The 26804-nt window shown below is 41.6% G+C and overlaps 1 protein-coding gene across 8 annotated transcripts in view; it reads right to left on the reverse strand.

Annotated features, from left to right (window-relative positions):
• The window catches only part of FOXP1 (forkhead box P1), a 391592-nt gene that overhangs the window by 56771 nt on the left and 308017 nt on the right, over window positions 1–26804 (reverse strand). For 5 of the 8 annotated variants that reach the window (XM_074914732.1, XM_074914730.1, XM_074914731.1 and 2 more), the window contains 4 exons: window positions 20297–20434; window positions 19101–19190; window positions 13466–13625; window positions 7065–7269 (listed from right to left, as the gene is read on the reverse strand). In XM_074914732.1, the coding sequence (XP_074770833.1) occupies window positions 7065–7269; window positions 13466–13625; window positions 19101–19190; window positions 20297–20434 (593 nt within the window). Of the gene's footprint in view, window positions 1–7064; window positions 7270–11139; window positions 11143–13465; window positions 13626–19100; window positions 19191–20296; window positions 20435–26804 lie in introns of all 8 variants that reach the window. The other 3 variants (XM_074914737.1, XM_074914733.1, XM_074914734.1) reach the window with 2 other exon arrangements.

Below are 26804 nucleotides of genomic sequence, written 5' to 3' on the forward strand. Positions count from 1 at the left end.
CAGATTTCCCCCTCTCCAAACTGCAAGAAAAAAAAGGATGCCAAGAAAAAGAAAAGTAAAATAAATTGAATTAAAGAAAAACAGTTGTAAAATGAACATTACAACCTGGGAAAAATGATGTCATTTTATTGAGAAACTCATTTTTTTCCATTAAACCATAGTGAAACGGATAAAGTTTATACAGCTTAATGGTGGAGTTTTACTTTAAATGCTACTCAATATCTTAGCAGTACGATATAACATGATATAACAGCTGTCATACTAACTGCTCGATTTTTATTGAACAGCAGAGAAAATAGTCACACAAAAATCACCTAACTTCTCCTCTACTTTTATGGCATTTTCAAGGGTGTTTCTTTTCCACTCTCAGGCTGTGATATGCATGATAAAAAAATAACAGAGCTCTTCATTAGCTCCCTGCTCAGCTCTTTAGGATAGTCAGATCTCCGGAGCAAATGCTGAGGAAGGACAACTTGCACACAGGAGGAAATAAAAAGAAACAGGAATCCACGGTGCAGTAAAACAAAAACAGGTCCCTTTTTAAGACTACTACATAAACACCTCTAATAAAAGAAGAGGACGAATTTTCATTGGACCTTTAAGTATTTAGACAGGAATGTTTTAGTAAAAGTTTAACTGCAAAGTGCATGCAATTAACAGAAAGCCATCAGCTATTTCTCTGGTATGTAAAAATAGCATTAAGCTGTATTAAATGCACGTGTAAGTATCTCAGTTGCAAGAAAAGGGAGGAGATATGCAAAGCACTCAGATATCAAACAATGATCTGTTGGCCAGATGGAGGAATAAAACAATACATATGCTAAAATTTGGAAAAGTTCTGTTAGGCGTCTGCCAAGGCTCACCCAATCTATTTTAAGTGCTTTCTGATACATTAGCTTAGTGTTTGGAGTTGTACAACTGATGGTTATTACACGGGACCAGAAAGCAGTGAAGCGTTGGCGTGCAGGAGCTCCCCGACGCCGGGGCAGCTTCCCCGGAACGGCGAAGTGTCAAAACACAGCAACCTTAATCGGCAAAGGGCCACCCCAAGGAATCACAGGCTAGTTAACTTTGCATCTTTTGTAGGGAAAGACAAATAAAATAAACTAGAAACGATTTTTCAGGGTTTAGTAAAACAATTCTTTGAAAGGCGTAATTTGATTAAAGAGCTCCCAGGCAGACCGAGGAGCAAGAAGTATTGTACGACTAATTTAGCAGACAGTTTCTCAAAAACGTGAGTACCGTGGCAGACGGTAGGTGCGGGCGACACAAAGGATGCTATACACCCGAATTTGGAAGCAGTAACAATAAAAAGTGCCTGATAAGGCTTAAAACTGAAGATTAGCAACTCCAGGTCTGAGTCACGGCTGATATTTTTTCAAAGCTGATTACAGAGAGGAGTGACTCAGACGGGAGAGCATGTAGTACTGGTGGTGATTTGTTTGGTGGGGGAACGAGCGCCAAGGGATCAGGTAGTGGGATGCTTTGGGTTCTATGTGCACACAACGAACGCAGACGGCTGGGCCAGCTCCCTGCTCCGGCTGCGGCAGCGTCACCATGGCTGAACAGCCCAACCGGTCTCACGGCCATCACACCCCTACGAGGTGCAATGAGAAGAAAAGCAGCAGACACGTAGAGAGCGGGATGGGTTATTGGGTATGGAGCTGGGCACCCAGGCTCGGCTCGAGTGTCTGGCTCCAACCTGGCTCTGCAGAGAGGAAGCTGCATGGAGGCACCTGAGCTGCTCAGACAGTGGGTAACAACATAAGGGTCGTGATGGGGTTTGTGTACATGGAGCAGCTAAATACCTTCTGGGAGGAAAGGCCTCAGGAAGACAGATTTCTTAAGGGAGAATGGATTTGAGGTAACCTAATCTAAACTCTGCTGATGGTAAAGTATAATGAGCTAAAATCTACTGCAGGGAGCAACTGAGAGGAGCCGACATGGATGAGCAGATTTGATGCTGGCACCAGTGCAGAACAAATGCCAGGGACTACGCAGAGAGGCCCGCCAAGAGAGGATCAGGCCCTGGGAGCATATGGACTGCAGGCTGAACTGTTTCATCCCGAGCATTAATAATGGCCCGAAGTCTGTAATTCTTAATTGTGCTGAATCCTAATGCCCTCATCTAAGGGCCTTGGGATTTTGATGGAGGATCAGCTGGCATGGAAGATAACAACAGTAAAATACAATGCATTAAGCCTAACCAGCAGATCAACGGTTTGCCACGCCGTTCCTCTCACTTCCCTTCAAAGCATTCTCCAGACTCCTTCCTCCTGCAATGCTGGCAAGAGAAAGTCATTTAAAAATCCCCTTGTTTATCCCATCTATTTCTCCTATGAGACGCGTGCTTGTTTATGTGGAAGGGCAAGACTCAAGCACGGTTGGAAAGGGTATAAAGACAAGAGGGGACAAACATGGGATTGCTGGCAGATGGAGAAAGGTCTCTCAGACATGCAGCTTTTACCTCCAACCCTTCACCTTACCTCTTGCAAACAGACGTGTTTCCTAAATTAACAGATCTGGACTTTCATTAGCTCACTGGTTTACGTACAGCCTCCACCAACCTCTCATGGCTGCAGTCAATACTGAACAGGGACAGGACCGGCACACAGGCACCCGCACCACTCCACGGCACCCCCAGACCTCCCGGTTCAAGCCCAAGCTGGGGCAACCTCTGCTCACCACAAAGCGCTGATGAAATCTCCACCGTTCTGCTTTTCCAAAGATACCCACATGGGAAATATTCCCAAACATGTAGGCTTTGGGATACCCACTGCTCATCAGGTTATAAAGTTAGTAGTCACCTAAAGCAACCGGGCATCCCCCCACTTTGTTTTGCTGGTTTTCTTAAGAAAATAATCAAGCTTCCCCCAAATAAGAAGCAGTGGAACGAGATGGAAAGCGGGTACTGTCCTTGACATTTCTAAGCACAGCAGATGTACTTAACTGGCTCCTGTTATTTATTTATTTACTTGTGGAGAGAAAATGCTTATTACTGAAGAAACCCAAATGCTGATAAGATGATGAGAGGTTTGCATGCTGGTTGATGGTCTCACTTTCGCTTATCCTGAGTGAATACAAGTATCTATAACTAAATATTTCCCTTAGGGTACTGATGACTGAGGTATGTTTATTGCATTGAGTGAATTTATATATATAATCAGCACAATAAACATTATTAAATTGTCTGAGTAAAATCAAAGCATGAAACACACAGTCAGTGCTGAATTCTAATGATGCTGAATGCCCATGATTGCATGGGGAAAGGATCTTAACAAGCCTTGATTTGAGCTTTGGCATCCGCCTCACAAATCACACGAAATGTTCTCTCTTTAATAGTGCTGAATATTGATAAATGTCTCTGCACGGCACAACAGGGAAGTTGGTCTCTATTGGCAATCTTTACCAAAGTGTGTTTTTTCCTTCTCTACACTCAAGGGTTTACCCTGAATGATTTAATTATAATTTTCCTTGTGTAAGACAAATTAAAGAGGAGAGTAGGAGTGTCATGCCAAAGCAGATTATTTATCTCCTTAACAGATTGCTGTGCACCAAACCCCAGAGCTGCTGCTGCTGCTACTTACAGAAACTGGGCAAAATGTGGGACAAAAGCATAGATGTAATATACATTTAAAGTCCAAATGAATGAAAGCATTAACCCATTATTTATAGCTGGAATTGTTTCATTCCTGTGAAAGCCATACACATAAAGCACGCAGAAACCAAGAGCAGCTCCATGATGCTCCCTAGTTCCTGCACAGGAACGGAAGATGCCTCCTGCTTCTGAACCCATTTTTGCTTTTCAAACATCCTGGGGTGGCACCAGAGCTGCGTCCCTGCAGCCTGTGCAGGACTAAAGCTTTGCTGTACACAATGTGAGGCTGGGCTTGCAGCACCGAGACGTGTGGGCATGCTGAGCAGCCAATGACTATTTCTCCTGCTATTTTAAACTCCTTGTTTATAACCAAAACGTGTTTTTAGCCAAGACGTATAGCAGAGGTGCCGCTCGCCCGATGACTTTTACACAGGTGCCTTTGCTGAGGCTGTGGTCAGCCGAGAGCCTCCTGACTCGCAGGTCTCGAGCAGCCTCGCAACCTCACCTGTGGGATCAGGAACCCAGTAAAACAGCCTGAACTATCCCTGTGACATGTACCAGAGATGACAGTGATGATAGTAACTCCCACATAACCAACTTGCCTCCTGCAGCCCACTCCTCAAAAGCCCAAGAGGAAGCGGGGGGAAACAGCTTTACAGCACACCCTAAAAGTTAATGTTACCTGTATATGATTATTTATTGCTGCTGGGCAGTTGTTATGATGTGGCTGTGCTTAACTGTTAGGACACTTACAGCTTTTACTATGTGCTTTTTATTGTTGTTTAAATCTAAATAAATAGCTCTTGGTTGTATCAGACCAAAGCTAACAGCCAGTTGCACTGGAGGTGCAGGAATGCCGGGGGGGGAAGCCACAACCCAGAAACCTGACCTGGCCTGGCCAAGCTTCGGACTTGTGCAGTGGAAGGTGGAAGGGCCGGTTATCTCCTTTGTGAGCCCTTCCGACAGCCGCATCCGACCCGAGCTTGAGCTCAGGACCACCTCCACAGGTCCCCCTGTATTTGCAAGCTCAGCTGTTGTACTGAACCAGCTGGGTACAAGGACATACTTGGTTTTCGCTAAGTCTAGCAAACTCATGCTCCCACCAGACCCACGATTTTTTCCAGTCTTAACTTTTGCAATCAAAAAATTACCAAAACCTTGCTCATGGCTGTGCGCTCTCTTTTGTAAGTACACTAAAATTTCACCTTCTGTGAGCTTTCAAATATACATCTGACGGCAGAGCACAGCTCCTTTTTCATCACTGCTCTCTCACTACCCCAAACTGCCTGCCTGTAGATAAGTACCCTTTCAGAAAGGAAACCAGTGCAACACATCTCAACAAGAGGAGTTTCTGTGTCATATGAAATCCAGGCAGGCACCATGGTGCCTGATGAGACTGCAACAAAACCCTTAAGTGCATCAGTAGGCATTCTTCTGTGTGTAGTCTCCTGCTCTACTTATGGATAAAGATGTAATTCAATCACTGCAGCAAATGGATGGCGTAAACTCTCCATGTACCAAATAGAGGCAAGATAAAGCAAAGTCTGTAGCTCTCTTATTTGTATTCCTAAATATACCTATTTTTGTATTTTGGTATCAGAGAGAACTCAATGGATATGTAAGAAAAGTGTAATGTCAAGCTTTAACAATGCAGCTATCAATTCAACCACTGAGGATTTTAAATCTTCTGAACTAAGACAACCTCAAACAATACCATAGCATGATTATGCTTTCCTAATTAATTTATTTGGAACTTTACTAATAAAAACATATGTATCGCCTTGTTTGTAGATCCCAATTGCCTCCAGGCCACAATTACAGGACTCAGACACATGGATTTCCAGTTCTGCTTGACAGTACACACAGAGAAAATTCTTACTTCAGAACAGATTCCTGTATTTCCACTGCATTTCAAACAAAACAGCAACGGCATACCATTTCCTCAGTTAGATTGCCATTAGCAGACAGCACATGCCTCTATTCAGTGAAAGAAGATCGATTTCACTGCATGAGTTTTTATTTTATATACTATGTAAGAAAAACATAGATAAAAAATTTATTGAAAAGTCATAAACCCATCTTGTTCAGCTCTACATGCAGCAAAAATGGAATTTAATTGTTTAATAAACATCAAATTGTTTTTAGTATCCCATGCAAGTCTTCATGAAAACCATGTCCTTGACACTTATATGCATTATAAATGTGTACGCTGCTGTTCCCCCACATGTCCTTGCAATGGATATAAAGCTATGCCTTACACACACAGAGCAGTTCTTTCGACAGTAGTGTGCTCTCCTTTAAAATCTATCTATTCCCAATAGCACTATTTTCTTAATATTAGAAAGATATAAGAGGTATTTATATAGCTTCCCTATCAATCTACTTTCAGACCACCAGAAATATAAACTCTATGGCTTAAAAATTCCATTATCCTCTTTCTAATGAATGAAAGGAGGACGGAAAGACAAAGCCATCAGTTTCCATAAAATCCAGCTTTCACTAGTGTCTGCTGTAACATTTCTAGATGGGCAAAGGGACTCTCCTGAATGCAAAGAAGCACTGCCCTCCCTGCTGCACCCACGCTGCTCGCGCACTCCCGGAGACCCTTCTCCTCCTCCGCCGCCGCTGCCGGCGGCAGTGACGCCGAGGCTGCAGCAGGCACTGGCACCCACGGCCCGAGCTCCTCTGGGACCGTCTGTCTCACCGTAAGCAAAAGTTATGTTGTTAGACATGCCTCAGTGAAATCTGGGGGTGTAAAGAAACAAACCTGCAATAAAGCATCCTTTGGAATAAAGCAGAGCCCGCGCCGAGAAGCCCGTCAACAGACAACCCCTGATTTAAGCCATTTCTTTTAACAATGCAAGCCTAGCAAGTATAAATTAACTCACACTTTTAAAAGCCAAACACCACCAGTTAGCTAATTTTATCAGCACTTAAAAAAAAAAATCCACTTTGTTTTAGAAAAACCTGGTGAACTCAAGCCTATTTTGTCTTGTGAAAGCAGGCAAATACAGGGTAGAAGCGAGGCAAACATGTTAGATGAGATGGGGCACTGAAATTTGGCAGAAAAACAAGTGGTAAAACAGCCTGTACTGACCAACAGATTTTCTTCCTCACCTCCAGGCTGCAAACGCAAAGCACATCAAAAGTTAACACCACCCGTGATGCAAAACTCAAAAAAACCCCAGCTTACACTCTTCACACTTCTCCCAATATGCTTATCCAATGCACTTCTAATTAGCTAATTGTGCCCACATTGATCCAATTAACAAGCCATAAAGATCTGAACAAAAGGAGCATATTCTGCCCAATGGAGACTCTATTCAACCACGCCAAAATCAGACAGAACAAGACGTGGAGGACAAAACCGAGGCCAAGGCGGTTGGCCACTGCTCCCAACAACTTCACCACCATTTCCGCATGCTGTTCGGAAATCCTCACAGGTGGAAACCCCACCGGCACCTACCTCTCCCGTTTAGGAGTGTGGACTGATAGCTGTCCATTAGTTGAGGCGTGCGGGTTGATGATTAAGGAGGTCTTAGACGGTGCGGAGGAGGAGACGCAGGTGGTGGACAGGTCCAGGCTGCTGTGGTTGTTGCTGGCTGCCTCCTCCGCTGTGTGCGAGCTTGTCACTTCCTTCCAGAGCTGCTGCAGTTCTGTTGGAATCATGCCTGAAACAAACAAATTGGATAATTAAATCAATTAACAGCTAATTCGGCCGTCTTCAAACAGTAATTAAATCAAAGAGTCAGTAAACAAAGCCTAGTGTTAGTTTTGTGTGTGTGTGTTTTTGCGCATGTATTTTTTTTTTTTTTTTAATAACTAAAAGCTAATACTGAACACTGCGTGACTCTGCTACATTTTCTAGTGTAACACCTGCAATACCTACATAATGCAAAATCCGGGGTGTGGGCCAGGGGGATCCACACAACACAACACCTACCCATGTTAATTATTACTTTTTTTGGTAATAGACCAGAGGGCCCATTTCCAGACTCCCTACTCAGACAGAAATCCAGCCAAGCTCACAGCAAGGCTGACAGCAGAGGCCAAGGGCTACTCTGCAGTCAGCTACAGAAATTTCTTTCCTCTCCCCCCACCTCTCTCAATTTTCTTTTTTATACTTTTAAGCGAAGTGAATACTTTCTAAGCTGTTTTTAATAGAAAGGAAGGTCTTAGGAAAAAAAAAAACAACTCAACTTTATTATTATGACAACATGAACCACAATATGACTAATTTTGTGTTTAAGTTTTAAATGATGACAAATAGCTTTGTTATTAAATACAGTTTTTATTAATCACTTTTAGACATAAATTATGAATTCATATTGTCTTCCTGAAATGCTTTTCAAATTTTAACAGTCAAATTGATTATACTATGATTATTTCATTAACACACCTATCTTTCTCATTAATTTTGGTTTCTCGAACTGCTCACTTAATTGATGGATGTGTCTACTGAAAAACTGTATAACTTTCTATACAAGTAACACTATTATTACTGTCATTTCTTAGATCAATGCTAATGAGCCATTCAAAAGTAAAACGAAAACATAAGCTTCAAGAAATAACAATAAAAAAATATGTATTTTCATAATTGTGCCAAAATGGACACCAGGGTTAGGACATAGCATTCAGTAAATAATGCAAGTGAAAACTTTGCAAACTCCAGTGGGCCAAACCAAAGGCTGGAAGGGGAGCCGTGCGCACCAGCGTGACACAGGCTCACGCTGAGATCATGCTTTTGGATAAAGCTTATGATTGTGACATGATCAAACAAGTCAAGTTTCTCTCACTGAAGACTATTTCGGTGCTCTTTCAGAGAAGGCCATGGGAAAAAATTAGCAGTAGAGACGCATCACTTAAATATTCAAGGGAAAAAAAAAAAGCCAGTGTCTGTGTGTTTTTAAAGAGGTTTCTCATCACTGTGCTTCCAGACCATCATTTGGATGACTGTTCATTGTTTCACCATATTGCAGCACTGGAGCTATCCTAAGGAAACCTGCCATTTTCTGAGTGTTTAACAGCAGCTCACACAGGCATGTATCTCACCAAACCTAAGGTATTGAAATAAAAAAAAAAAAAAAAAGGCAGTATGCATTATATTCATTTGAAACACATAATAAAAAATGCCAAGGTCTAAATTTAATTTATTTTTGTCATTTAGAATACAATGGATAGATAATCATCTCAACGTGATCAGCCAAACATCTTTACTTTGCTAAACTGTTAAAGATTTTAATTATGCTAGCTTTGGAGAGCACTGGTCTAATGAGGCGATAGACTCCAGAGAATCTAAGTGGTTAAGAACTGTGAAATGAGTCTGATAGGATTTTTTTATATTCACCGTGGATCGTTTGCATATCAAAGAGGAGTAAATTATTGCACGACAGACCAATAACCTTCCCCGCCTTTCCAAGAGTAGCATTAACAAAAACAGTTGGTCTCCAGTAACGGTTCACTACAAAAAAATGCTAAAATCCTTAAGTATCTGCAATTAATATATATTATGAAAGAGGCTTCAATTTATACATTAAGTGATCAGATATTCTTAGGACACATCCGTTTCTCTAAAACCACGTCATTTTCCTTTCATCAGACCCAAACGCCAATTACATTTTGATGGATTTTGTCCCAAATGAGCATTTAGTTATTAGACATATTCAATTATTACTTGTCCCCTGAAATTAAACCTCTGAGCAAATTAAACAAAGAAAAAGGTCAGTACACAAGCCTATGTCCTGTTTTGCTGTATCGGGGCTATTATTTTCAAACACCTTGCGAAGTGACAGTGTGGGATGTATTTTTAGCTAACACGCTTGACAGGACTGTCTGCGCACTAACAATTACCTGTGAGCACGGCTGACCCTTACACCACTGTTTACTCAATTGAAACAATAGTGAATAGACTTGTCTGTTGATGATAACATATTGATATGAGACCATATGAGTCGACACCTATTTTTATTTTCTAGAATAAGCAAATAGGGAAAAAATAGCTGGCCCCCTTTTTTTATTTCCCCACCCCCCCCCACCCCCTTAGCTGGATTTCTGAATGTTTTTAATTAGAGACAGGCTAGCACCCACTCTCCTCTCCCTGTCCCCCTTTCTCCTCCCGGTCACTTCTGGATCTCCTAATGCTTTATCCTGAGGAAAAGCTTGCAAGGGTTACAGCCTTAAAATATACATACACATAATATTTACACCTCGCTGTAGATCCTCTAAAAGTCAAGGGGTTTGGTCTAACTTCCTAACAAGTGTAACTCAATAGGAGCACTAATGACAACTATACGGCATATTGAAAGAAAAATAACACAGCTATTGTGTGAGGAAAAAAATGCTGGAGATAATAAAGAGGATTTCAGGCTGGGTGACATTAATTTAAAGAGTTAACTGTGATGTCATACACGTTCGCACACAACCCATTGCTTAAAAATGACTACATCACTTGATTAATAAAATAAAATTTTTAAAAAGCCTCTCTCCTCCTTCCCCAAATTTAGATCTTTTAGAATAATTCTGGAGAGAATTCCTAACTAGCCTGTCACACTGGGCAGCTGAAAGGTATGCTCATTACTCATCCAACAAAATGGTTAAATAAAATAATAGAACAAATGGTAAAAGCAAGTCAAATAGATCCACGAACACTGGCAATAAATTATGTAATTTACCATTTAACAGTTTCATTTTAACAGCGAGAGCTAAATTTCAAGTCAGATTCCCAGAACTGCGCTGCAATTACTCGAGATCACTACTGCCGGTGCTGCAACTTCGTACGTACCAGTAACGGGATTTAGACCTGAAACTGCCAAATCTATGGGAGCAATCGGGCACCCAGACGTCTCAGTCCTATTATTTTCACTCACTGGTGATCTGAAGTGTGATTTGCAGTTTCATTTGCAGATACTGAAGATCTAGCTCTCGCAGCTCAGAACACTGCTGAAATGTGGTTTATTTTTAAATTGCTACTACGTACAGATGTAAAATCTAGATTATAGATGTGTCTAAATACAAAGCAGCAGAGATTACACAAATATAACATTAAAGGATGTGCTATTTTGTGTAAGACAATAGGCAAGCACTAAAAACTAAAATGAAACTAAAATGCAGCTTTAAACAATGTATTAGTTCTAAAAACATAAAAATATCACTTATGAAGTAGCATTCTCTCCTTTGAAACATTTATTACTATTTACAGATACTTAAGAATAAAAGCCAAATGCTTTTAACCGAATTCATAGATACGTTTACTAGAGGGATAATTTTATTTTTCTTTTACATGAGCATTTACAGTATTTGCCTCAGTCTTGCAAACTGTTCTGAAAACAAAAGGGCATGATATATGTAATTTTTTTTTTAAATAAGAGTGTCCATTACCAATTATTTTAAACTATAGCCCTGGCTCTTCATTGCATTTTTCAGGACAACTAGTCCCCTTCATTATGAAAGAAAATGTAGGCACAGGTTTAAAAAATGTATGTTGTGGGGACAGTTGACAGATTACTGCTCACGGAACTCAATTTCCCAACCCCAGGTATCACCGGCTCAAAGACAAACAGAGTTGCTCAACCTCTTTGTGTCCTTGTACCTCCATACCCAGGTGACCATGTTCAAGCAAGCAGAAAGTTGATTTAAACCTCATAATGACATCAGTTTTAAGCCATCATCTCTCTGATAAAAAAAAATAAAATATCGTGCTGTATTGCAACCTGCCTGAATTCTCAAGTTACTCTTTCCTCCCGCCACTGAGCCCCCGGCTCCAGCCGCCCCCAACGCTCGCAGCTTATTTCCCTGCAAGAACCAGCCCTTTCTGCTTATGTTTATGTCGTCTCCAGCATGCAAGTCGGCAGCCCTTAGGTTTTAAATACGCTTCTTTGCGAGGACTAATAGTTACACTACCCTGCTAACCATATCAATCAATGCCACGACTGCTGAATTACCTACTGGTGTCTCCGATGTGTTACCGCACAGATTACACTTCATGCATCACCACATTCATTTCTTTCACATTACACATGAGCGTGTCTTGTCACTGCCCAATTGCCCTCCTTTGGACAGCTTAACTGATGTACTATACAATGAACCTTACCGAGCAAACTTAATAGTATAGGAGCTGTGGGAAAAATTAGAAAGGTTGAGGCTTGAGTCCAGTGGGTGTGTGCGAACAGCCTGGGATGCTTCCAACAATAAATCTGAAGCATAATTAACTCACGTTACAGCATTTTGCAAGTATAAATGGCATTTTATCTACATGCCCTTTTTCCTGGACTCATTTCATGCCTTCTCCCCGTCATGCCACGCATCGATGGTGCCTGACCAACCCCAGGCCTGATCCTGCAGCTCCCAGCCAGGCACCACCTTCCCACACATCAGCCTAGTCTGTCCTGATTATCAAGACTAGACTAGCCCAGGTGTCCAGCTTTGGGATGATGGAAAGCTAAACTGAGTCTTGCAGAGGGAGGTGTCAGGTCCCCAAAAGCTTAGCCTTTAAAGACAGGAGTTAAGTACTCAGATACCTTTGTAGGTCTGGCAAAAATAAGCCTAAATTAGCCACATCAGCCACACGGCAAAGCAGACTCCACTCCCCATTTTGTCCCCATTTATTCATGTAATATTCACCAGCCACATTGCTCTCCTTTGTGCAGCTATGTACACACAAAAAAGGAGAGTGAAGAACAGAAGCAATTGCATCCTGTCCCCCCATTTCACAGAATCACAGAATTCATTTAACTGAACAGAGCTGAATGTAAATTCATTATATGGTTTAGCAACTAGTAGCAGCCCTAAGGCTGCTTTGAGGAGCCCAAATCATTCAACCTGAGCTGACTCAAGTTGTTGAGGTTGATGTTTAAATTTATTATGGGGCAAGGGAAGGAAAAGGCATGATTATTCAGGAATACCAGCATCATGGTTGAAAGACCTGGTCTTCCCTGAGCCATGCCAACTTCGAACCGTCTGCCTTAATCACTGCAGCCAGAGCTCAGGCAAGTCTGTTAAAATGTCCCAAGGCTTGCAGACAAACCCAGTTTAAAAATAAAATAAAATAAATTCAAGCTGAAGAGGAAAAGAGAGAATAAAAATCCCAGGTTATAATCACTGTCAAAAGTACTGCAATTTAAGTATTGTTTCAATGTATCAATTTCTTAAAAAAAAAAAAAAGAAACAGGAATTTCAGCAAAGCAGTAACTTCTTGCGAAGTGGAGGACTGAATAAAGAGGTAGGAGGATCTAATTGTCAATAACACCATTAAAATTAAATGGAGTTAATCCCAATTTGCCTCAGTATGTAGGGAGGAATGAAGCTATGATGCAGCCAGGCAGTGAAATGAAGGCCGTGTAACAGGCATGGAGAGGAGACACTGCCACCTCTCCCTCTCTGCTGCAGCAAAGGGCAGGCGAATTTCTACAGTTTGGCAGCGTGTGGATCCGAGCTCCTCGGCGCCCGGCTCCTCGCCAGGCCGGAACCAGAAAGGGCCCATATATCACATTTAGAAAAGGAAAAGCTGCTCTCACACTACTCTTAGCCATGAACCCAGCACCAAGAATCGATAAAGACGCCTCCCATGGAGGATTTCAAGCCCAGATTAGTACAACCAGCAGCTCCGACTCTGCCAGACCGGTTATAGCTGTGCAAATTGAATCGGAACTCCAAACTGCCTGCCTCCCGCTAGCCAGAGCGGTCCAGGATTTCAGCACTGTCCTTCCCCAAAAATATCTTTATAATGCCCACCTTGCCTGTCAGGATTTCTCTGTGCTGATTATTTTACGAGCCTATGAGATATCTCTCTCTCTCACCAAATGACAATTTTCTGTGCATGTGTGCTATCATTTTGCAAGACAGCCGGCAGCTCCCAAACCCCTCACCTACCTTGTGCAAGGGGTTGCAAAGGCAGAGTAGGCTGGCCAGGCTGGATCGTTAGCAGCCCCTGACGCTGCAAAGACAGGAGGTGCTGCTGTTGCAACTGCTGCATCTGTAAGAGTTGCTGCTGAAAGGCCAACTGCTGCGTAGCCACCTGCTGTTGCTGGGGCTGGAAAAGAAAAAAAAAAAAAATTAAAAATGCACATTTGTCAATACAGAGCAGAACATTAAGAGATTTACAGGGCTTCTTGTCTCAACACACTTCAACTTCTGATCACAGACACCCAGTATGGAGGCAAGCTAGGGAGCCCACCACTCCAATCAAAGCCCTCCAGGCACGTGCAGGTGCTAGAGCTAACCACAGAGCCACAGTCACTTCCCACCTCCAGTGGTTACTTCCATCCTACTTAAATCCCTCTTGCCATCCCAATTAAAAATGTATGCAGTGTTTCTTGGTCACCCTGGTCCACGTGGTCATGTTTTACCCCAGAAGTGGCTGCATTTCAGCGGTGGGTAAAGGGAACGCTGCTGGCAGCTGTTAAAGTCCTGGGTAATTCTTAGAGGCAAAGAACATGTATAACGTGAGAATCACACCACACGATCACATCACACTTGGATGTAATGAAAAACAATCCTGCACTGTGCTCTGTTTGCTCATGCAAGGGTTGTCTCAACGATTAAGGCAATACGACTGGCTTAATTTATGGTATTTTATACTTAGTCTCTCTTATTCATCCATCAAGCCCCACAATACTTTCTGTTATGTTCGGAATTATTCTGTGCTGTATTTAAGGCTGCTACTTCTGCACTTTGAAAATTCTAATTATTCTCACTAGAAAGAAGATGGAGTTGCTTTACTCCACAGGGATATGAACCTTGAACCTTCGAGGTGTAAAAGAACATGTTGCTTTTCTCACTACTGTACCCGGAGAAGCTTTTAACTACTCTGTTTATCACTTCTGACATAAATAAATGAGAAAAAATCAGACCTTTGAAGAAGAAAAACTTCATCTAATATTGTTAATTAGCCATGACAAACGATGAAATAACATTGTAAATCTTTCATAGAAACAGCCACTAGATTTTAATTACACACATTCATAATTTAGCAAACAACATCTTACTTGAATGTGAGTGTTTAATATGTACAGTACTCCAGGCTTCAGAGTCCTTAATTTTGTTCAGTTAAGGAAGCCTCTAGGTTTTTTTGCTTCCATGCTCGTCTTGTATTTTATTTGCTTTGTTCTTTAAAATCCATGAAAGGCTTTGCATTTTGATAAATATCTTTTTATTTATTGTACAATGACAGGAGGAAAACTTTTGTTGTGTAAAACATCAATACATCATGCCAGTGTTTAGCAGTTTCTTGTGCTAGCCAAAAAAAATTAATGTAGATTTCCTTAGTAATTATCTGAGTGATAGAAAGATAATACAGTGCAGTAGTACAATAAATAGAAGGAAATTATCTAATATCCCTAATCTGCTAGGAATCATATCAAGGTGGAGGTCTTATACACATTATGGCTAACAATTATGGAAAGAAAATTAACTCTTGCAAAACTGCATACTTTCACAAACAAACCCCAGACAAATCCCAAGCTTTTTGTTGCCCTTCCTTGACACCGAGCCAGAGGATCACTGGCCCCATTCCCTACTGCTGTCAAGCAGGGCAAAAAGTCTGCCAGAGCTGCAGGGGCAGGACCGACAGACACCAGCCAGGGGTTTGGCCCCCAGCTTCTTGTACCACCATGCCCCATCAACCTTAATACTACAACCAACTGCATACCCGTGACTGTACTGACAGTCAGTCAGTCAGTCAATTTATCTTATTTATAAAATCAATTTATATTATTTCCAAAGAGAATCTAGGACTTCAACATCACAGTTAAACAAATAAGTGTTCAGGTATTCTGAATCTCTTGAGAGTTTTCATGTCTTTGCAACAGCTTGCTCAGGCAGATCCAGTTGTTGCAACTATTTGCAACAGCATCAGATGAACGCAATCCCCAGCAACGGTTACATTAAGAGTTAATGTAATGTTTGCCTGCATAAATATTCATTTTCTAAATATATATGTACTTAATATAGATCTATACATAAAAAAATAAATGGCATTACATAAAAATCTAGTTACTGTAAGCCGTGTTTTACCTACTTGCCACCTGAGTGTGAAGTTGGTAGGGTTTTTTTTTTCTTTAAAAAAGCCCCTTTATATAAATTGACTGATGCCCATTTGGTTGTCTTCTCAGCTATCCTAAGAAAAGCTCTTGAACACTCTCTACTTTGAAAAGCCAGGATATAAAAGTATACAAGGCCCATTGTCCAAGAAAGAATTTAAAAGCAAGACACGTTGCCAAACTGCGCTCCCCACCCAGTTACCAAACACAGGATACAAGGCAGTTTGTTTACTTCTCACAATTGAATGCATACAAAAAAGGTCTCAGTGCAGTCCTGTTGTCAGGTCAGTAGTCAGTGTTAAAATGCTGAAATATCCTGATAAAACTTGCATTTTTGATCCCCTCCCTAAAGCTTCTGTCAAAGGTCTGTTTTCCTTTCTTAGGTTACTCCCTACTGCCTAACATAAACTGTCACAACTGCCGGAGGACAAACGGCCCTGTTCGGAAAACAACCCGCTCCATCCAGTGCCGCAGCACCAAGCGGGGTCGTTCTGTGGCTCTAAAGCCCCCCTCCCTCAGGGAGACCCCACTTTGCCAGGGGAGAGGCAGCCCCGCGGGCGCAGGGCCGAGATCTCGCCCTGGCGCCTCCTGCTCTCGCTATGGGGCACTGTGCAGCGGTGCTCACCCTCTGCTACGCCGAGTAAAAACCACCAGAAACCTTACTGGGGCCCGTCTGTTATCCTGCTTGGGGGTCAGATCCCTTTCACCAGCGGGGCTTGGGAGATTTGTTGTGTTTTTCTTCCTTCACAACAGTACAATAGGACAAGGCACTAACAAAATGACTTGGGGGACGCACTACATGAATACGCTTGTTCCATCTGTCAAGGTACAAACTCAGCCCTCGTTAGCAGAGCAGCCGCTGGTCCCCACCATGGCATGGCTCACCATGTGACCTGACCACCCGTTTTTAGTATGGGGGGGAATTTAAAAAAAAAGAAAAGAAAAAGGAAAAAGAAAAAAAAAAGAGATCACTGCTTGCATGCTAATTTAGCAAGAATAAACCTCCTTAAGGCAGGGAAAACGAGGCTGAACAAACCCACAGGATGAAATTCATCACTGAAACGGGCCTCTACTAAAACCATCAGCAAAAGTACCACCCCTCCCAAAAACCCTAGAAAATGCCGAAGAGACTTGGGCCCCTTGTTCTCTTAACAGCTATCATGTTAAAATGCTCTTCTTGAAATGGGAAGAAGTCCTTTCTTATTGTTGCTTTCGATACTGTAATATCAGAAGTGTGACCACAGTAAATCAGTGTGTTAGATATTGAAATGCCATCACATTGTCTAACTTCCCTTCTCGTCTTTTTTAACACAAAGTATTTTTTTCTTTAAGCTCCAAGCCCTCATCTTTGTGTCTGAGATGCTCTCCTGTCTGACAACAGCAATTTAGAAGAGTTAACTTTTATCGTTCATTCTGCTGTGTAACTTTCCCCTTCAAATTTCTTTATCTGCCCTCTGAGCTCATATGAACTTTCATGTTCTCCCAGCATGCAGGCTTGCATTCAAAACTATGTCTAATAGACCAAATAAGAGGTTAATAAGAAGTGGCAACAGAAAGAAAAAATACAATCCCTGGTAACTGATAAGAATGACAGTGGCAGCCCTTTATTGTTTGTCTTCAAATATAGAGTTAAAGATCTTTAAAAAACTAAATTTTGACGCCTTTGAAAAGAAAGAAGCACAAAATAACAACAGGGGGTTATTGCCTGCCAGCCACAGGGGAGAAGCTCCATAATTCTTATTCTCCCTTTTGAAGGCTGTTAGAAATCTGATTCAAAAAAGCAACAGCAGAAGGAGAAAGCCTCTTGAGGCTATCGCCATTTCCTGTGATCATGCATAATGCGTTTCAAAAGTGGGTTTTTACCAATTCTGTTGATCAATTGCACCTCCTTCATATTCCCTCTTTTTTCTGCTGTGTTTACATCTGATGTGACTCAATGACAAGCGCTGTCTGAGACTGTGAAACAGACCTGTCATGTTGATTTATGGGCGCATCAAACCACGACTTGTCCAAACTGAAGCTCGCAGTTCATTAATTAGAGAGTTGTGACTTTGAAGTCAGCTTTCAGACTGTGGTTTTTAACATTTGGCTTAATTTATATGCTCTTGAATGTGGATCTCTAAGGAAAAAACTGAAATTCCCTTCTTGTCTTTGAACTTCTTTTGACCGCACAATAATCATTTCTTTGTCCAGAGTGATGCCTGCATCCCAGAGTCATTAACGCGCATTGAACTGCCACTGATGAGTAAGCCCTACTGAATTAGAAAAACAGCCAGCAAAACAAAGCTGAGAGCATTCTGCACAGTGATATCTCACAATTACATGCCTTCCCTCCCTGTGCCATTTCCATTTTAATTACTGTTAGTCCTTTAGATTTACATTTTAGACACTTTTTAATCTGTTCCCTTTTTATTATAGTGGCGCCCGTAAGCGCGCTATGGTTAAGGTTGTGTCAGCGTTTCCATTATAAACCCCCCTGTTTTCAGGGGTTTATAACTCAGCTGGAAAAATTCACTCTGGGTTGAAACTTGGCACAGGTGGCACGATTTGCCGAAATTTGAAGGGGGGGCAGAAATTGGTGCATGCTTCGAGCAGCACCACTTGTAAAGTGACACACAAGTGCTGCCGCTATGGCAGGACATCACGCAGCGTCTCGTGTCAAGAGGCAGCTTTCTAGGATCTCCCCAAGCCAGCACCGATGTCAGATTAAACAGGAAAGTCTCAAACTCCTTGTGACTAGAGAGGTGAACTCAATGCCTTAAAAAGAAATTTAATTGCAGCAAAATTAAATTTAAGCACATCAAAATCAACAAAGTTTAGGACATGACAGATATTTTGAAAGGAAAGTGTATTTCAAGTAGAGGCAGAAACAACCCTAGCCTGTCCCATTCCTGCCATGGACCATGGTGGCATCAGAGCGAGGTCTCCTGCCACCACGCCACGAATGGGCAGTGTTCCCCTGGTACCTCTGCCTCTCAGACCTCGCTTCTTGGTGTCACCACTGATGCTGCTCCAGCGTGGTCCCTCCAGCTAAGCCTGTGCTGCAAGGAACAGGCAACCAGAACCTCCTCGGTTGGGAACTGCAAGCCCAAACTCAACGTCTCTTGGCATTCTGCCCTGTTTAGCGAGGACAGCTCCGTATCTGGGCCCGCTGCCTTGGCCCCTTCCCCTCTGCAACATAACTAACTTCCAAAAGCACTCTCCCAAGATACAAGTCTAGATTCTTGCTCCAGTACTCATACAGAACATCAAGGCATGGTCCCCTGCTATAAAATATGTGGCAGCAAGCAAATGGAAAGCACAGGAAAATACAGGCGAAAACAGGACAATAACTCTAAATCTGAAAGCTGAGACCCGATAGAGTCAGTTCAGTTGTGCAATCATTTATAAGATGAATGACAGTTTAATAGCCACTAGACAGTCCCCGGGGATCTGTGGTTTGAAAGTAAAATGGGTATTGTCTGTACCTCTTTAGGCTGTTTTCCAGCATGTTGTTGCTGTAAAAGTTGAAGCTGCAACTGTTCCTGTTGTTTCTTATAAAACTCTTGAAGCTGCTGCTACAAAGAAAAGGAAAGATGGTAAGTAACAAAGTGGAGAGCCAATTCAGTGTCCCTTTTGGTGTAACACACAAACTGTGATTTGAAAAATAGCATCCTTTTATCTGTAATGGTCTGACCTTTAGTTTGAAACTCAACAATAAATTCAGTGCACACTGACTATTCTTGGCATTATCGTTTGAAAAGTAATCTCCAAAATGAACTGATGAAAAACATACCATTTTCTACACAAACTAATTAAAATAAGGCAAGGAATGACCTTTGATTGTAACAACAAAGCCAAAATGCCCTTGCTGAGAGAGCCTGGCGAATCTCTGTTGTGAAACACACATGCTTTCTAAATGATAGGGTTTGACTGTATTAAGTGTTGTTCAATACATGCATAGACATCCTGGGAAATACTCTCCTCCTCCCCGCTCCCCAGATGTGCTCCGCGCAGGCAGCGCTCCGGCACGGGCAGGAGGGAGCATGGCAGCCAGGAGGGAGCACGCAAGGCCAGGCTGGGGTGGATGCTGACACCCAGCTGGGATTCGCGAGCCCCTGCTGTGCTGTACCCTACTATAACGGAGCCACGGGGCTTGTCGGTGGCCAACTTTCAGCTGAAAAAAGGCCCATGGGCTGTGAGAAACACTGACACACCACACGGCGTACGTTGGCTGAAATCAAACTGATTAAGGCTTACAAACCTCTTCACTTTTATTGTCACCATTTCCATGGTCCTTTATGGTTCCAGATGGACATAACGAGGTCTAAAATGGGAATTATCACCCTACTACCTTGTTTATCCCAATTAGTCAGGGCACACCATGCTTTCTGGGGGATGCAGGCAAAGGCAACAGGGACATCTGCCGAAGGCCTGATACTTAAATATGCATCTGTATTATTTAGCTGATCTTGGAAACACTCCTAACACTGCTCCCTGGATTTGTTTCCAGTAGCTATTTCTAGAATTAAAAACAAAAGAGCAGTCAGTTCATCTCAGAACACGGCTGCTCCGAGGTTTGGACCTGAGATGGGGGCAACTTCTTTCCCCAGGAACATTTCAGGAGGTAAAGCCCTCTGGTATCTATAGGGGCCACCCGAGCAGCTGTTAAGGAAACAATTACCTGTTGAAGCATGAGTGCCTGCTGCTGTTGGAGCAGGACTTGGAGTTGCTGGGGAGTTAGCACTTGTTGCTGGAGGATCTGCTGCATTTGCTGGGGAGTGATCACTTGAGGTGTCATCATAGCCACCGACACTGGAACCTGAAGCGCAGAGGAGAGCAAAGAGGGGGTCAGAGCGCATCGCCGCGGCCCCAACGTGCTGCCCACCTGCCCCACACCAGGGGAGCCCAACACCTGGCATCGAGGGTGCTGAAGGCTGGAGGGAACTACAGCCCACCACAGCAGGCACAGAGGTACCGACCACGTTCTCCCGGCAACTAAATTCCCCTTTTGCAAAACATCACTGCGACGGGAATTCTTAAAAGCAAGAAATATGGTAAACCCTGCTAAGATTTATTTATTTTTAGCAGAAGCCGTCAGCTGGGCCCTTTCCCTCCCAGAAAGCCCTTGCCTTCCCTACAGAAATCCAACAGCCAAGTATCCCGCGCTGATGGGATCTAGACCCTATTACGACAGGTTTTTAAGAAAATTGAAGGAAGGCTCAGTGATGTGAATAACAGCCCTAGACTCCTATGCAATTTTAACAGAAAGGCCCTACCATGATGTCTTTACCATTCCATATTCACCAAGCATACAGATGTCTTCAATTCTTTCATATTATGTGAGATACCATTAAAAGCCGCTTTCCATGACATTTCAGTGACAAACAGCTACAGTGATGAACTTGATAGCATTTCATATTTGCAACTGTTAACACGTTTCTGCACGGGCATCTTTGCAAGGAACCTGTACACTGTATCTGAAAGGATGATGTCTTGTTCAGATAAAACACTGACATTAAAATGACAGGCTGTCTTGGCCAAGGTTACACAAATTGTATTCAAGCGGATACCTAATGACAATGCTATGAATTCCGCAAGCTTTCTAGAATGTAATTTAGCTATTCAAAATAATCACTGCACTTGTGTTTAATTTGCAGACTACATGAGAACCATTTTGTCAGTCCTGGTAATGCAAGAAGACTATTTCCCTAGAAACCCACCCCTCCACCCTCCACCCCAAAAAAGGAAAAGGAGGGGAAAAAAAAACAATAGAGGAAAAGACAAAACCCTTATGAGTTTTAACAGTAATATTTAAGCACCTTACTTTTCTATAGTTTCAAATCAAATACGTGACAGCACAAAACTAAAAGCAGTAAAGGATATACTTTGCTAAAAAGGATCTCCTGTCATCTCATGTATTACAATAAAAGGTAATAATATGTTTAGCACTTTTTCTGTGCACCACTTTTTAAAAAATCAGCAGACAATAGCTGATCAGAAGATAAAGGAGTTAAAAAAAAATCTTCCAGTGGAGTAGTAAGCAAGAGAGAAATGCAGTATTAATTTTATGTAACATAATGTCTTAATATGCAGTTTATCTTGACTTTTTCACATGATTTGTCCTGTCATTTGCATAGCAAGCTCTCATTCCTAATTTCACAGTCATTATGCACTGATGTCCTGATTTCTCAGCATCACTAATTTTGATGAACTAAAAATGGTTCCTGAAGGTCAGACGCATGTACACGGCACATCTCCCCGTGTTGTTGTGTACATGTTGTGTGCCAGGGCCAGACACTGCCCTGAAAACATTTGTCTGAGCGAAGTCTAGCAAAGGCTCGCACGCCTCCGACATCCCATTAATGCAAACACGGCGAGGTCCTCTGTGCATTCCCCGTGGCACAGCGCGTTCCCACATACCTAATGTGGTCCAGGCTGGTGTGAACGCAGGCAAATGGGGATTTAATTACGGGTCAAACACCAGTCCCACCAAAGCCAGCGGCCGCTCTCCTGTGTCTATCGAAAAGCCGCTGCGCCATGCCACTGCCTCGACACGCAAGGCCAGCTCTGAGGACACGGAGTCATCAGGATGGGTAATCCCATGAATTCAGAATATCTTAATTCAAAGTCTTTTAAAAACTTTTCTGGGAGTAGAAAATTATTTAATTAAATATTGCCGTCACTATCTTCGCCCCGAAGCATGACTCACCTTCATTATTCCCATCCCCAGAGAAGTTTACTTTACCCTCGGGTTTGTACTACCTTTCATTGAAGTTGGACTGAACAAACAGAAGAGGAAGCATGTTTAAGTATGTTTTCTGTGCCCTTCTTGGAAGATAGACAACACAAATACTCTTCAGTCAGATTTATGACGACAAGCGGGGATACAGACAGGAATAGGGTGGGGTGCTGTAAACCCTACACATCGGTGATTAATATGAAGGGCCGCATTCTGCCGTCAGCTATGCAGAGACAACTCCCATTCACTTCCATGGCTTTTTTGCATGTTTATCTTGGGATAAATCTAAGGATTTGGCCCTACCTTTGAAATCTGGCCACGTACCTTCTGGTGAAGGATCTCCTAGCTGCACACTCTTTGCTAGAACAGAAGCACTTAACCAGCAAGATTTAAAAAAAAAAAATCATTCATACATATATATAAAATATATATATGTATGGCACACCTAGAAGTACAAGTTTGCATTGATCCATTCAACTTCATTTTATCATCTGAAAACCCGTTTTCACACCACATCTGCGTCTCTGAAGAAGGTCCTGCCTTCCATTTATAAACATGACTAACAGCCACATTTAGCCAAAGTTTGTGCTTCTGCTTATCACAAAAGCAACTTACGGAAACCTTTTACAAATTCAAATAAACCAGAAACCACCATGTTAAAAAAGACACGTGTGTCCCAGAGAAGTGTGGGCACGTGTACAGTTTGAGGACTTTAAATAGTTAAGAATGATGGCCTATATATCCACTCTCTTAACTCCCAACGTCCAACTTTTTCATGTAGCTAGTCCCTGGTAATACTAGGAATCAAAGGGCATGCAGCACCAGCAATAGGCTATTATAGCCCACACTTTATTACCCATTACTACCGAGGTCATTAGCGGTAAGAGTGATTGTACCGGTCTTAACCTATTGATCATTGTAACTACTATCATTTAATCCCGTGTTGAATGTCTGGAAAGCTGCTAAAGGCACACAAGAGAGAGTGCTTTAGCGATGAGAAATATAGCCAAAGCTTGGAAATTACACTTTGATTCATAAAATCTAGCCAGTGGTTTAAATCAATAGTATTTAAAACAGTCATGTAAGTTCTTAACTACAGCTCTCTAATATTTATGGGTCCCTTTCTGAGTGTATTCAGTCAAAACTAAACTTTATTTTAGATACTGTGCAATATACTTTACATTACGTTAGATAAAAAATATTTATTTCTGATATTTTGTCCGATAGTAAATGAAACCTAAACTGAGGGCTATAAATTAATTTTAGATTTCTATCTCTCAGATGTCAACTTAAATGTGTTGCCAAAAAAAATTACAAACCAACTTTAAAAATGGCTTAACTGTTTAAGTACATGAAAATGAGTGTGTTTTATGAGTTAACAATGAATCACAGAAGGCAGTTTATGAAGAACTAAAATAATTCTGTCTTACTGCCTTCAGGGAGTTGAAGTTCAAATTAAACTACTGGCAGATATATTTAAAGAATGCTAAATTAGCATGCAGAGCATCTTTTTTTTTAAGTTGTTTATTTCTGTTTTCCACATGAAACACGATTGTTGTTATTGATATGATTAATGAACTACTTCTGGTATTGTTGACTGATAACAATAGGGTGTGGTGGATACCCAGCTGCATGTAAACCTGGCAGCAAAGGTAAAAATACAGCTGCAATTTGGCTTTCGGAGCTGTACTAGTATAGACCTGCTGACATGCTAATACCATCAACGGCAAAAAATGTCTTTAATACTCACAACTGTTTTCAGTCACTATTTCTCCCAGGGTTTTGCCTGCTCTTCCTCCACATCCCCAAAGCCCTCCTGTTCCCCGCAGTCCCCTCCGCTACCCCCAATTTCAAGCTCTGCAAACATGCTGTATTTTGGTGAGACCGACCAAGGCAAACTTCCGCAAACTTGGGCCAAGTTCACCTTTAACTTCACAACGGAGTTACAGCAGGGATGCATTTGTCACTCCTCCGTACAACCCAGACAAGGGTCACGGGGATGAAAATGATTTAGTCCTATTTAATCATCTCCATTCCCCCATTTTCAGTGATATTAATATAATTAAATACTAGCTAAATAATTTCAAGTAGTTTAATCTTGTATGAAGTGAAAAAAAAAAAAAAATTGCCATTTTCACACAACGTGCCTTCGGTGTTGGATACAGTTGTGGTCCTGTTAACTGTTAGCAGGCATGCATGGAAGATGAGGAGGATTTCCTTAATTCATAAAGAATAACCCTGCCAGAAAATCCTTTTCTCCTGCGATGTATGTTCAAACTTGATTTCAGTAGGACCTCATACCAGGCACCTTGGATTTCCAAACAGCAATTCTTCAGTTAAAGATTTTGTGATAAAAGTTAAACTGAGCAAAGCATAGCTGAACACAGAAAGTGTAAGTCGCTGAGGAACAGTTAAAAATACTGGGCTACAAATAAAAATAGATAGAGCAAGGCAAAAACCAAACAATTAACCTGAGCTGTCTTATTAGAAAGCCATTACGTGCAATACATTCGAAATGTAAAAAAATCTGAGCCGAAACAATGCAAAACAGCTTTGCTCATGCCACAGGAGAAGATAAACCACTGATACACTGGCAAGCAGAAAAGCACGATGCCACAAGCCAGAGCAGAGCCCAGCAAAATAAGAAGTGCTGAAGGCAGGACCTGCTTCCATCCCGAAACTAAAACGTTTCCGACATCATATTTCATCCTCCAAAATAACAACAAAAAAATGCCGCCGTTAGAATTATTCACGCAGAAACTGCAATGCTGTTTCATTATGCAAAATGGAACCTCACTTTTAGTTATTTTGCCATAATACAGTACAACACATTAAGACAGGTAATGTTTATTATATTAATGTAAAATCAGCTAAGTAGTCTGTCATTAGCATAACTGTTCTCTCCGTAACAATACAACTCCCTATTAAAAGTGGGGGGGGGGGGGGGGGGGGGAGGAACCCTCTTCAAAATTAAATTAGCATTTTTTATTATAATTTTGTTTATTATATTTTATCAGGAGGGAAGATCTCTCTTTGACCCACCGAAAGCAGTACGATGGGCTATGCTGACATTCCCCGGCATGTCAGGATGTCTGCTGTCTTCAGTGTTCTCTTCTAGCTAAGGAAAAACGGGAATATTTTCATATTTGTTTACAGAATGAAATATCTGATCTTATCTACCACTTCTCATGCATACCAGGTTTCTCACTAAGTGCCAGGATAATTGTTTCTGCTATAATAAATACCCATTTAATTTGCATAAAAATATAAAGTTTACATAAATTAAATCCTTTTTACATCTAACATTTGTCAAATAGAGACTAAACAGGAACACACACAACCGAATACTCATTTAATAAGCTGAGTGAGATTTCAACCTTGAGATTATCATAATCATTTTTCACATTTTAAAAAGTTATCATTTTTGTTTCCCGCTCCAGCATGAAAGGAAAAATTACAACCTGCTTTACATGATTCCGAACAGTGGTGATATTTTATAATGATTCAGTTAAAAAAAACCCAAAAAGTATTTTTTTCCAGAGTTTAGGAAAGGAAATGTTAGATCAACATATTCTGCCAAAAAAGCCTCAAATAAACCAAAAGCAATCCTGCTTAGAAACATCCAAAATACCCCTAAAGCCCTTGAAAACCCCTTGAAACCCTCTCTCCCAAACACTCTTAATATACTGAGAATGATCATCATGTCAGACTCCTTATATTTGTGTATTAATTCATACATACATTAAGGAGAGCTTAATTAAATAATAAAAGACCGTGATTGAACCGGCAACATTTAATATGTCTAGAATTTCATGTGAGCAAAAAATGAAGTGTTATACAGAGGGGGTTTTTTTTGGTTTGTTGGGTTTTTTTTTTTCCTATGGCAGGTTTTTAAGGAGAATTGCAACTCCCGACAGAAATTTCTAGGGAAGGATGAGCCCTCTCCCCACTCCCTATTTTCTCCTTCTAGAGTCGAACCCGTAGCTGCCTGCTCCTCAAACCTGGGGCATTTGTGAAGAAATATATTGTCCTGGCCAGCTCAAAAAAATGAGTGAGCTCTTGAAAAATATTCACCTGGTTAAATCACACTGTTTATTTCTCAGACAAAACAGAGCTCTGCTTAAACACTCAGTTGGGCTTTGCCACTCTGGTTGCAAGTGTAGCCTTTATAACAGTTGTGAACTTTATTTGCTTAAAATGTGCAGTTTTTCACACCTATGGCAGACACCTACAGCTGAACATCACAGCTAAGCACAACGGTGCAAATTAGATTCTAATGAGAAAACATCAGTTGCTTCTTTGACAATCTTGCCATTCACTGATTTACTTCTAATGAAGACACACTCCAACCAGCGAGCTCGCCGTGTTAAAGGTCAAAGCATGTTCAAAAAAATGCCTCACAAAATCAAGGCAAATGGGAAACCCGTAAAGAAACCTTCTCATAAAGTGG

This window comes from Athene noctua, chromosome 10, assembly GCF_965140245.1.
Source record: "Athene noctua chromosome 10, bAthNoc1.hap1.1, whole genome shotgun sequence".
In the NCBI taxonomy this organism is placed as follows: Eukaryota; Metazoa; Chordata; class Aves; order Strigiformes; family Strigidae; genus Athene; species Athene noctua.